Source organism: Vipera ursinii, assembly GCF_947247035.1.
Source record: "Vipera ursinii genome assembly, chromosome: 11".
NCBI lineage: Eukaryota > Metazoa > Chordata > Lepidosauria > Squamata > Viperidae > Vipera > Vipera ursinii.
In genome coordinates, this window is record NC_139524.1 from 17,788,654 (window position 1) to 17,801,299 (window position 12,646).

A 12,646-nucleotide genomic window follows, 5' to 3' on the forward strand; every position below is an offset into this window, starting at 1 on the left:
TTTACAAGATTTAAAGACTATCACTTAATCCTTTTCAACCTATCACCGTCCAGATGTTTGAGAACTGCAGCTCAAAGGATGGAGGATCATCTACCAGCCGGCTGAGACATCTGGGGTTTGTAGTGCCCACATGTTTCGAGGAAGGCAGGTTGGATGCAAGCAATATTAGCAGAACCTCTAAGACAGGGGTGTAGAATCTACTTTTAAGACTTGTGGACTCCCAGAATTCCCCAGCCGGAATTCTGTGAGTTGAAGTCCACAAGTCTTCAAGTTGGCAAGATGAAAAGGACAGCTGTTAATATAAGTATTGTCCGCTAGATGGTGGTAGGAAGACTGCAAAAAAACCCAAACAAAACCCAAGTCCGCCAAGAATTCCTTGGGGAAAAAATAATTTGAAACGCTGCCCAGATTTCTCCAGGCATCCACCTGTAATTCACAATTTCAGCCCAGTTGGGAGAGGATCTGATGCCCACAGTGTGCCAGGGCCACAGAAGGCCTGCCCAGATGGTGCCATGCTACTTGAGAATCCAACATGCTCCAATGACGATTCTTGCACTCGAAACAGACCCATGTTCCTACCTGCCAGGATTTGTGCTTTAGGTGCACGCAATCAAAAGTATGGTGTAATGTGAATTTAGTGGGTCTTCAAAAGAAGGGGCAGTTGGGGGCGTGAAATGAGAAGCCTGGCCCTATGGGGTTCATCCTAGGTCAGGATCGCAATGTAATGGTTCTGCCTTCCTTTGTACACCCCCTTCTTTTGTCCCAAAGACGCTTTTTCACAAGGCAACTGGCGTTTCTTGTTTCCTTTTGAAAGTTGCCTTGTGAAAAAGCGTCTTTGGGACAACGAGGACCTGATGATGACTGAGAACCTCCGTAGACCCCCTTCTTTTGTGACCGCAAAGTTGGAGAATCGGATCAAAGATTGACGGAAAGATAGATGGATTGATGGATGATTGATATTTATCGGCTACCCGTCTGCTCAGGGTCCCACCGGTAAGAGATTGCCGGCAGGTGACACCCAGGGATAGGGCCTTCTCAGGGGGAGCGCCTGCCCTCTGGAACCAGCTGCCAGTGGAGCTGAGGACTGCCCCCGACCTCCGTTCATTCCGCCGGGACCTGAAGACCTGGCTCTTCGAGCTCTCTGGCCCAGGCTGAGAATTAATCTTAATTTTAACTGGGGTTTTATTTGCACAGGGTTAAGTTTAATCTTTTTTAAACGGGTTTTAACTTTTGTATTGTTGGTTTTTAATTCCCTGTAAACCGCCCTGAGTCCTCAGGGAAAGGGCGGTATATAAATGTAATAAAATAAATAAATAAAATAAATAAACTCCAGCGGGCTCTGAGCAGTGGAGAAAGCTAAAAACAAAGCAGAGGAAGCTAGCTAAAACATTACATCCAAGTTGTTGCGATCCTCTCCTTTTAAGAGCAGAATTCACAGACTGCCTGCTTTTCATTTTATCTTGGTTTACAAAGGGCACGACCATCCCTCGTTTTTATCCAGCACGCAACACGCAACCTGGCCACGCAACCCATAGTGTGAAACTCGGCAGAGCCACACTGCGATACGTGCTCCCAAGGACACCAGATTGGTTCTTCTTGGGCTGTCGGCACACAGACAGGCCCAACAACCCAACACACGAAACAAACCGGTGGAGCCCTGTTGGGGTCGGAAGGGAGGACTCTGTCCTCGAATCTTGAATACTGGGGGGGGGGGGAGGAAAGGAAAGATGGAATGTGAATGTGCTCCCTGCGGAAATGAAATGTGAACTCAAGAGGTTTCCCTGGCTTTCTGGCTGGTTCTTTAGGTACGGACGGAGTTTTGAAAGCAGTCGTGTTTGGCTCCAGAAGTGGAAATATTGAGCAGAAGTTGGAGTGGGGATTTGAAATAGCTAAGACTTCAAAAAGCTTCACTGGGAATTGGCCACATAGAATGAATAGGTTGAGTTTGTCAAACCAAGGTTTCCTCTCCTCTCCTCTCCTCCCCCTTTCCTCTTTCCCCTTCCCTTTTTCCTTTCTTCTCTTTTCCTTTTCCCCTTCCTTCCTTTCCTTCCTTCTTTCCTTCTTTTTTCCTTTTTCCTTTCCTTTCCTTTCCTCTTCCTCCCTTCCCCTTTCCTCTTTCCCTTTCCCTTTTTCCTTTCTTCTCTGTTCCTTTTCCCCTTCCTTCCTTCCTTCTTTCCTTCTTTTTTTCCTTTTTCCTTTCCTTTCCTTTCCTCTTCCTCCCTTCCCCTTTCCTCTTTCCCCTTCCCTTTTTCCTTTCTTCTCTTTTCCTTTTCTCCTTCCTTCCTTCCTTCCTTCCTTCCTTCTTTCCTTCCTTCCTTCCTTCCTTCCTTCCTTCCTTCCTTCCTTCCTTCCTTCCTTCCTTCCTTTTCCTCTTTTTCCTTTCTCTTCCTTCTTTACTGCTGCCTGGGGAAGTCCCTGCTGTTTTCTCAACAAGGTCCTCCGGAAGTAGTCTGCCCTTGTCTCCCACCCAGGGCTGAGACAGAGCGACTGGCCCAAGGTCACCCAGCTGGCTTGGTGCGAGACTAGAATTCACAGCCTGCTTTCTAGCTTGATGCCTCTACACCAAAGTGGCTCTCAAGGACACGTTAACAATTGGAAACACAAACTGTCTGGCTAAAAGCATCACAACAATGAAGAAGAACAGTGTTTGCGTGTCTGAACATTGCCGTGCCTTTTTGCTACCCTCTGATACGCCTGCAGGCACCTTTTTTATTTATCAAATTTCCACCCCAGCCATCCCTCCCAAGTGACTCTCTTAGTGAATTGTTTCGTTTTAGTGAATTCACACAAATCTGCTCCATTCTGGGAAAGAAAACCACTCTTCCTCCTCTCTCTTTCTCCAGTTCTCCCAGATTTCAATCCGAGCGATCCGGGTGGACGACTTTTGTCACTCAAAGGAGTACAAAAACAAAGGGCCAAATAGATTTCACAAACATGCACGGTGGATGTAGGCCATTTAGGGGAAGCCATCCTGAGCATTATAATGGTAGATTACACCCAATAGTAGCTAACCTGCTAACTAAGTTATAGAAGAGCCAGGGAGGGACAAAGGGGGGAAATAACAACAACTACACTGCGGTGTCGTGCTGCAAATCCTTGACTTACATACTTGCATCCAGTGCTAGGACACAACTAGGAAAAGTGGAGCGTTGCACTGGCTCATGTTTTGTCAATTTTCATCGTCCCAGTTTGTACCAGAAGGCTCCGTATGTAGGGCCTTGTGGAAGATCTCATCACCTTTGGCTGCAAATTTGCTACTTCTTCCACATACAGCCCATCTGGCTCCAGGTCTCCCCTTTTCTGTTTCCCTTCACCCGACCTTTCAATTTCCTTTCCATCGTGCCAGTTTTGATAGGCTTTGCAACTGCTAAAATCTGACCCAGACAGCGATTGGCAGCCAACCCAGCTTTATGGCAATACAAAGGAATTTGACCTACATGGGGAGGAAAAAAAATCAGTGTAGAAATCTCTTTAGGCTTTATCTAACAGCCACCTTCTTTTTTGCCTTCTCTCTAGGTCCTTCCAACTGTTCTAAGTCCACCTAGATAGTCCACCTAGATATGGAATAGGTGAGCTGTAAGACCTTGCTCCTTGTGTGTCTGTTTTTTTACATTAAGGTTGATGGAACACCCATGGCCTTCATTTCGCCAGCGCTGGGTCTGGAAGCCCAAATGATTTTATCCACCTCCAAGTTTTGCTGATGTCAGCCTTATGGTCATGGAGCTGAAAGTTATGAGCTGGAAGTAAGCCTGAGGACTAGAGATAATGTAGCCGTAATAGCCAAGAATGAACTAAATGGGTTCACAATCAAATACTCGTTATCTCGCTGAAAGCTTTAAAACCAAGCAGCTTCGCTCCACGACGTTCCTAGGAAGCGAGGACCACCAGAGCCTTGGTGGAGCAGTGGGCTAATGCCTCCTTAAGTAACACCAGCTGCCTGCAATTAGTGCAGGTTCGAGTCCCACCAGGCTCAAGGTTGACTCAGCCTTCCATCCTTCCCAGGTAGGTAAAATGAGGACCCAGATTGTTGGGGGCAATTAAGCTGACTTTGTAATAATGCCGCTTGGGGGTGTGTGTGAAAGCCCTAATAAGCAGGCATATACATAGAATGAAGGCTACTGCTAAGCTTGTAAGCCGCCCTGAGTCTTCGGAGAAGGGCGGGATATAAATGGGATTAAAAATTAAAAAAAAACATTACAAACTAGGAAAAGAAATCATCACTCACGCTATCCCTAGCTGAAGTAAAAGAAGTCTTCTGTTCAATTTTGGAAGTTGGTCTTGTCCACGGTTCCTTGATAGTCCCAAGCTGTCCCACCAACTCTGGATCCAGGATGGGAAGACCATTTGTGGTTGATGAAGTCAGAAAGACATCTGGCCTCTAGGCAGAACGAAACAAGGAGACATTACGATGAAGATCAACTTAAAACCATTGGACATGTTTCTAACCGAGGAGGAGCTACTAAACTTGCTATATAAAACACACCTACACTATTTGGAGAAATGATCCACACACCCAAACAAATCATTCAGCCCTAGATTGCATTAACAGAAGGATAGCATCAAGATCACAGGATTTTTTTTTTAACATTTGTATTATTGTCTTTTATTGTTGTTAGCCGCCCTGAGTCCTTCGGGAGATAGGGCGGCATATAAGTCCCAAAAACAAACAAACAAACAAATAAATAAATAAAGTATTAGTATCACTTCATAAAGCCTTATTAAAACCGCACCTGGAATACCGCATCCAGTTTTGGTCCCCACCATATAAAAAAAGATGTTGAGACTCTTTGTGGGGCTAGAGGGTAAAACATCTAAAGAATTGTTGCAGGAATTGGGCATGTCCAGTTTAATGGAAATAAGGGTGAGGGGTGACGTGATAGCAGAGTTCCAATATTGAGGGGCTGCTACAGAGAAGAAGGGGTCCACCTATTCTCCAAAGCACCTGAAGACAAGAAACAACGGATGGAAACTCATCAAGGAGAGAAGCAACCTGGAACAAAGGAGAGATTTCCTGACAGTGAGAACAATCAACCAGTGGAACAGCTGGCCTCCAGAAGTTGTGGATGCTCCACCACTGGAAGTTTCTAAGAAGAGACTGGCCAGCCACTTGTCTGAAATGGGTCTCCTGCTTGAGCAAGGGTTGGACTAGAAGACCTCCAATTCCCTTCCAATTCTGTTAATTCTGTTGAATTTGTTGGAAAACTCCAAGTGTAACCAAATGAAGGAGGATTGTGAAATTTGGTCACGGAACTGAGACTTCCCTCCCTGTTGAAGCCTCCCCTTAGCTCAACAAACATGACAAAATAGACTTTGATTTGCACCAGGAGCTCTGCAGGAGAAAGCCCTGATTTGCTAGCTGAGGGGGTAGCAAAGACCCTTCTGGCTCCATCCTTAGGCGATGTGTTTCATGTTCTTCTTCGCACTTATTTGCAATTAGTTTCGAAAGACAAACGGGCTCCTTATCAGGAAGGCAACGTAAACAGCAGGCTTCGATCCTTGCATCTTGGAAAGTTCCCCTCCTTTTACCACTTAAACGTTGCTGGCTTTCTTTTGATCTTATTCCGTAGGTGCCATCATTCCCATATGAACCCCCGCGAAGAAATCCTTCTATTCCGCCTCAGTCTTCTGCCTGAATGGGTAACCCACGGGGTCTTTGAATATCGGACCAGGGGGAAAAAATGACCTCGCCCCCTTTCTACACCCCATCCTTTCAGGGCGCAAACCTCGACCAAGCCTATTTAGCAAAATGTCCAGGAGGAGCGCCAATACAGGTAGTCCTTGATTTACAAGCGTTCATTTAGCCAGCGTTCAAAGTTACAAAGGCCCTGAAAATAATAATAATAATAATAATAATAATAATAATAATAATAATAATAATAATAATAATAATAATAATAATAATAAAGTTGAAAGGGACCTTAGAGGTCATCTAGTCCAACCCCCTGCTCAGGCAGGAAACCCTATACCATTTCAGACAAAAGTCTCTTCTTAAAAATTTCCAGTGTTGCATTTAGCATTTGAATAAGTTTTCCTTTCTTTTTTCTTTTCTTTTTCTTTTTATATGTAATATTAGTATTGCTTGTAGTTATCTTATATGAGCTAGATAGAGGGCGATAGAATTAATAGTTTATTGTTGTTAGCATATGGATGTTTATGATTGTTCTTTGTTTTTATACCTTGTACTTAGCTCTGGGAAGTGAGGGGGGAGGGGGGAATGGGGGGGAGGGACAGGGAGGGTTAGGTAGGGGTGGGGGGAGGGGGGGTTGTTAAAGATAAAATGTACTGTAAAACTTTTCAATAAAAAAAAAACTTCCACTGTTGGAGCATTCACAGCTTCTGGAGGCAGGTTGTTCCACTGGTTAATTGTTCTCACTGTCAGGAAATTTCTCCTTAGTTCTAGGTTGCTTCTCTCCTTAGTTAGTTTCCATCCGTTGCTTCTTGTCCTGCTTTCAGGTGCTTTGGAGAATAGCTTGATTCCCTCTTCTTTGTGGCAGCTCCTGAGATATTGGAACACTGCAATCCTGTTACCCCTAGTCCTTCTCTTACAGCTGGTCATCGTACTTAAATAAACTAACTAGCTAGCTAGCTAACTAACTACCAAAGCAGCCACACAACAGTGACTCAATGGTTCTCGAGTTGAACGTAGCTGTGCAAAACCATTCCAAAGCTGCCATGGGGAGGCATCGAAGGAGCGTAACGAAATGACAGATGCTCCTCAGCAAACAGAGCTGGTTGGCTAATTAAGGAGAATTCCATCAAGGGCCAAGGCAACCTCTCCATGCCCACCAATATGATTTCTTCATTTCCTACAACTCCAGGGCCAACTGGTTTAAATTGGCTGCTCTGTGAGCCTGGCAGCAAAGTGGCTACCGTCAGTTCCGACGCCGTGACCGCAGGCCGTGTTGGCTTATTTGAGCTTTAATGGGGAAGAAGGTAGGAACGGCTGTGCCTATTCTTGGATTCATCTTCCTAAATCCTCCATCTCTCTGGACGTGGAGGAGAGGGGCGGCATTTGCCCAGTACCTGCCCATCTACATATTTCATTCAGCTGGGGAGCAAAGCTTGACCTCAGCCAATCTTCCTTGGCATCAACTAGCAGGCTTTTAGCTGGCAAGGGTTAATGAATGAATGAATGAATGAATGAATGAATGAATGAATGAACGAAGAACGAACGAATGAATGAATCTTTATTGTCAAAGTACAACTATGTATACATTGAGATTAGCTGAGCCTCCCTTTGTGCTCCCACCCCCCAACACACAGTGACAACAAACCCTCCATCTTACTACACCATGTGAACCAGTTAAGTCTAGATAGCTCCCCCCCTCCCCCCCAAAATGAACTTCCCACAAAAGGCAGACCTCGTTGCCAATCCCGCCAAGCCGACCAGCCAGATGGGGCCCAGAATCGACTGAAATGACTACCGCTTTCCCATCTGAGCAAAAAAAGTGAGCAAGCCTTGGCCAACGAGGCTTGCCACGTCTGTCCCCTAATTCAATTAATTTCCCCCTAAAACTTCCTCTGGGAACAGCTGGCGGAAACCGGCAAATTTTCTCCGACAAAGACATTCATTTTTCTCCTTGCTCCACTTCGCCGTGGCCTCGCTGTCTGCCACTCATTAGCTGTCTAACAAAGCGAAGCCGGTGGAGTCGTTCCCGCTCAGTAGTAATTCTATCACTGCTCTATAATTTCCACAGCAATCACGATTTCTAACCATGCTGGGAAGGGGTGGGTGGGGGGAATGGGGGCTGCAGGAGGAGGGCTGCCATTCCGAAGAACAACGTTCTACCGAGAAAACAACCTGGGACAGGAGAGCATGCATGGATGTATCTATCTACACAGATGGTCCTCGACTTACGACCACAAAGGATTTCCGTTGCTAAGCAAGGCGGCTGTTCCGGGACTTGCGCCTGATTTTATGACCGTTTTTGGTCATAAGCAAATTGTTGGAGTGGTAAAGAGAATCCTGCGGGTGTTAAGTGAATCGGCTGCCAACCTATTGCCTGATGGGGCAGGGGAGGGGCAAACTAAGAAACGGGCAGGGGTTGCTTACAGAGTTCACAGAGCTAAAAGTTTATTAAAGTACAGCGGTCAGGAGTGAGCTGCGATGTTTTGTGTGACCAACAGAAGGCAGCAAAGCAATATGGAATAACTGTATGGTTACTCTTCACTACCGCCTGGTGGTCACGTGAAGAATGCTCAGGTCTGCTACTGGGGAGGAGGAGGAGGAGGAGATAGTAGTAGTAGTAGTAGTAGTAGTAGTAGTAGAATAGTAGTAGTAGTAGTAGTATTTGGGGGGCTGCAGGCAGCTGGTTGACTGACCACCCCTGGCGGGACATCATCCTACATTATCCTTTAATTTATGTACTCCCCCTCACCCACCATGCACTTAGCCATCCATCAGCACCTGTCACCAGGGAGGGAGCTGCAACACATGGCAGCATATTGAATTTCATTGTGATCCGCCAAGATCTCCTTTTGTGTATTTAAAAAAGAAAACGAAAGGAAACGATGGGCGGGGAAGAAAGGGGGGGTGGAATCATGTTAAACCAGTTTAACGTGACTGCAAGCATGAAAAAAAGAAAATGACAGCTTAAGATCCCTATTTCTTTTAGAATTAATTAACCTCCCATGGATGGCTTTAGAAAGCTCCATAGATGTTCCTGAGCCAAGGTGCTCATTCTTTCTCCCTCTCCCTCTTTCTCTCTCCCTCTCTCTGCCTCTTTCATTCTGCCTCTTTCTCTCTCTCTCTGCCTCTTTCATTCTGCCTCTCTTTCTGCCCCTTCTCTCTTTCTCTCCCTTTCTCTCTCCTTCTTTCATTCTGCCTCTCTCCCTCTCTGCCCCTTCTTTCTCTCTCTCTGCTTTCATTCTGCCTCTCTCCCTCTCTGCCCCTTCTTTCTCTCTCTCTGCTTTCATTCTGCCTCTCTGCCTCTCTCTCTCTGCCCCTTCTTTCTCTCCCTCTCCCTTTCTCTCTCCTTCTCTCTTTCATTCTGCCTTTCTCTCCCTCTCTCTCCCTTTCATTCTGCCTCTCTCCTCTTTGCCCCCTTTCTCTTTTTCTCTCTTCCTCTCTCTGCCCCCTTTTCCCCTCCCTCCTTCTCTCTCCTTCTCTCTCCCTCGCCCCCCCCATGTGTGTATGTGTGAGTATTTATTAGCACCAGTGGGGGAGGGACTCCTCAATTGACAGTCCTTCCAAGATCAAAACAATAATCAGCTAAATGAATTCTGCAGCATTTTCCCGCATGACCAGGAGTGATAATTTAGTGCAGCAGCCAGCTGGAAGAAAAGGGGATTAATTCTGCACTTACCGACACCCCTGTGAATAATTCATCACATGAAGCCCTCTCCCAAGTGCTTCCTCAGACAGTCCAGGCCAAACTCGGGGGGGGGGGCTCTCTGGATGAAAAGAGCCAGATTTAAGTCTGGCCCAAGTTAGGAAGGAACGAGGCAGAAGCATCACTGCTTCCTGCAAGTCTTAGGAGATGGATCACCACCGGTGTCCACCTGTGGCTCCTCCTTACATCTAATTGGCTGGATCTTCAAACATTCTCCTGGTCCACTTGAGGAGGATCTCCAGCAGGTAACGATCCTCAGAGCCTGGCTCCAGAACTCAGCTCAGAAACATAACCTTGGAGCAATGACGTAATCCTTCCCTGCTTCCCAGGAGCTTCCGTGTCTGTGTGGGTTGGTGTAAAGGGCAGCATTCCTAGGCAAGATCCACCCCTTTTGATATCAATTATGATGTTGCATGCACCCATGAAAGAGGTCGGATTTGGGCTGCTTGGGTCATCTTGAAGAACACTTCCCGTCTTGCAAATTGTTCCATCAGGTCTTTTTGGTGGCGGACCAACGGTCGGCTGCAAAATTACTGTGTTTTCTTTCTCTGACTTTTGCTTTCCCCCTTTCTCATTTCCACCCCCCCCATCACAATGTAATTTAGCCCCGGCGAGCTGAAGCCGGTCCCTAGCTAGGAATTGCTCTCAACCTCTGTTGTTTCAAGACTGCCAGCCTGCGGAGAGGAGAAAGGGAAGGCAGCCAGGAGGGGCTTTCCATGGCCATGTCAAACATCATCTATATTCATGAAATGGATTTAGGAGGCACCAATCTCTAGTGGAGTCAGCTGCCCAGCCTGGGGTTTCTAATGCTTTTACGGCGCTTGGGTAGAATTGCAAGGAAGAGAAGGAAGGAAAAAGGAAGCTTAATTCAATCCAGCCACAGACCAGGAGACAGGCAGAGGTCTAGCGAGATGGTAGGTTCAAAACAGCAAAAAGATTAGGGACATCGTGTTGCATCTGTTGTGCTTTACCTCCGCAAGAATGCATCGTTAGACAAATGCCACATTTGCATAGCTTTCGTATGCCAAGCGGCCCTGCACAAGCTTGGAAACGCATCGATTTTTGAACAGGCGTGATTCCAGTGTACTAGTTGAATATGAATTATTTTGCTCCTGAGAAGAATTGAATTCAAAGCACGGCTAGGTTTAGATGCTAGGAAACTTGTTGCGTTATTCCCTTTTCTCCCAACACCATCCTGTCTCTCTCTTTCCTGGCTGAGTTGTCAAAACTGATGTGACTAGGGTCAAATGAGATGGGGTAGTTTGTGATTCGGCCTATTGGGGTAACCCACTTGTAGCCTTAACAAGAATTGGGCTGTCACAGTAAGTGACAAAATGGTTTATTTCGTAATGTGAATATAGCTAAAGTGTTTTCTTAGCTTAGAGTTTAATGTGTTGTGGGAACTCTCTCTCTTACCTCTTACCTTTCTCCATACCCCTATTTTTCTGAGATACATGAAATTAGGATGAGAACTATACATTTTTCCAGTACCGTATGGATTAGCCCAAGGATTGACTGCAGCCTAGACATTTGACATTTTGGTAGGAAGCTACCAGGTCATTGTGAACTGCTGTTTCCTAACCTTACCTCTGAATTGATCAACTGAAGGCCAAGTTGGACAGTTGGGAACCCACCAGATGTGGTTCTCATAGTGGTATCCTAAGGAAATGATAGACAAAAGGCAAAATCAATTAGCACAATCCATACAGTATGTAGAATTCATTGTTCAGGTTTGGAAGAATTCCGAAGCCTTAATAGAACTGATTGTGCAAGTTTCCTTCTTAACATTGAAGAATTGCTTTGCTAGGGTAGACTGAAGGGCCAGCTAACTTAAGATGCGTTTTCTAAAAAAGGAGATGTTCAAAAAATTTGCAAGAAGCATGGGGGAACAAGGACCCATCTCTGTTTATCTTCACAGTGTGGTCTTCAAAAGACTGGAAGAACTTCATTTTGGTCATCAAGAGTTTCATTCGTTGACTTATTCCAAAGAATAAGCTGAACCCTCTGCCATGACATAACCATGGCATTTAAATTGACAGTTTAAGACTGAACCAATGGCAGACTTCAAACTGAGGGACAAGACCCACTGGTGAGCAGGGTCATTGATCTTTGGAAAATAACTGCTCTCCATCTTCCAAGGTTAGATTGGCATCAACCCGGCTGTGTTTAAGAGTGCAGTTATGACTTGGCTGTTTTAAAAGGTCTTTGGGGAAAAGTACAACAACCATATCTACATTAGTTTTTTTTCCTCTTTCTGGAATGTTGCTGTTTGGCAGGATACAACATTTTCATTATTTTGTGCTGCATTTCTTGTTTTCATCTTTTTATGGCAACTGGAGGACTAAGCTGCTTAGAGTCAGATCACGACTGACCTGGCTCATTAAAATACAGCCGATCAATCAGTTAATCCATCAGTCAATGAGTCATTGAAACTAGAGAATCCCCTGGAAATGCTAACACAAAACACTACTCTTTTGAGTAAAGTAACTCTATCTTGCTTTAAGCCAGCTAGAGCTGTCCTATCCATCCCACATATCAGCATTTCAAGCCAGAAAGAAGCTATTGCTACACAATCAGTCAAATAGGAAGAAACTCAACAAATATTACATCTGGCAACAAGTGAGAATTGAAATCCGCAGCTAGACGGCCTCTCCTGCCTAGAATTCCAATGGCTTCTGCCTACAGCAAGAGCTGTAGAGTTTCTGGCTCAATCTGGCTTGAATTGAGAATGAGAGTCGTTCCATGAGTTTCCGTGTGTGAAGGAGGACTTTGACTCAGTTTTTCCTGATTCCAATTCAGCATCTGAAGCTTAATTGCAAGTAGAACTGGAGACTTTTCTTAAAAGTCTGGATAGCCACCTGTCTGAAATGGTGTAGGGTCTCCTGCTTGAACAGAATGTTGGACCAGGGCAGGGGTAGGCAACCTCGGCTCTTTTATGACTCATGGACTTCAACTCCCAGAATTCCTGAGTCAGCATAGCTGGCTCAGGAATTCTGGGAGTTGAAGTCCATGAGTCATAAAAGAGCCGAGGTTGCCTACCCCTGGACTAGGGAGACCTCCAAGGTCCCTTCCAACTCTTGATATTCTATGTTCTAGAACAGGGTTTTCCAGTCTGGGCAACTTCGAGATGTCTGGACTTCAATCTGCAGAATTCCCCAACCCGCGTGGCTTTTGCTAAGAATTCTGAGAATTGAAGTCCACACATCTCAGAATTGGCCCAGGATGAAGGAAAACAATGGAGCGCAAATGTGATGGAATTCACCCGTTTAAAAAAACAACACACACCAATATTATTCCAATACAATCTGATTCAT

The 12,646-nt window shown here is 45.5% G+C and overlaps 1 protein-coding gene across 1 annotated transcript in view; it reads right to left on the bottom strand.

Moving 5' to 3' along the window:
* CCDC33 (coiled-coil domain containing 33) overlaps positions 1 to 12,646 on the bottom strand; it is a gene marked incomplete at its 5' end in the record, with an annotated part of 84,016 nt that overhangs the window by 17,643 nt on the left and 53,727 nt on the right. Inside the window, 2 exons of the mRNA XM_083371477.1 lie at positions 4,226 to 4,378; positions 10,920 to 10,991. Coding sequence (XP_083227603.1) covers positions 4,226 to 4,378; positions 10,920 to 10,991 — 225 coding nt within the window. The remainder of the gene's footprint in view (positions 1 to 4,225; positions 4,379 to 10,919; positions 10,992 to 12,646) is intronic.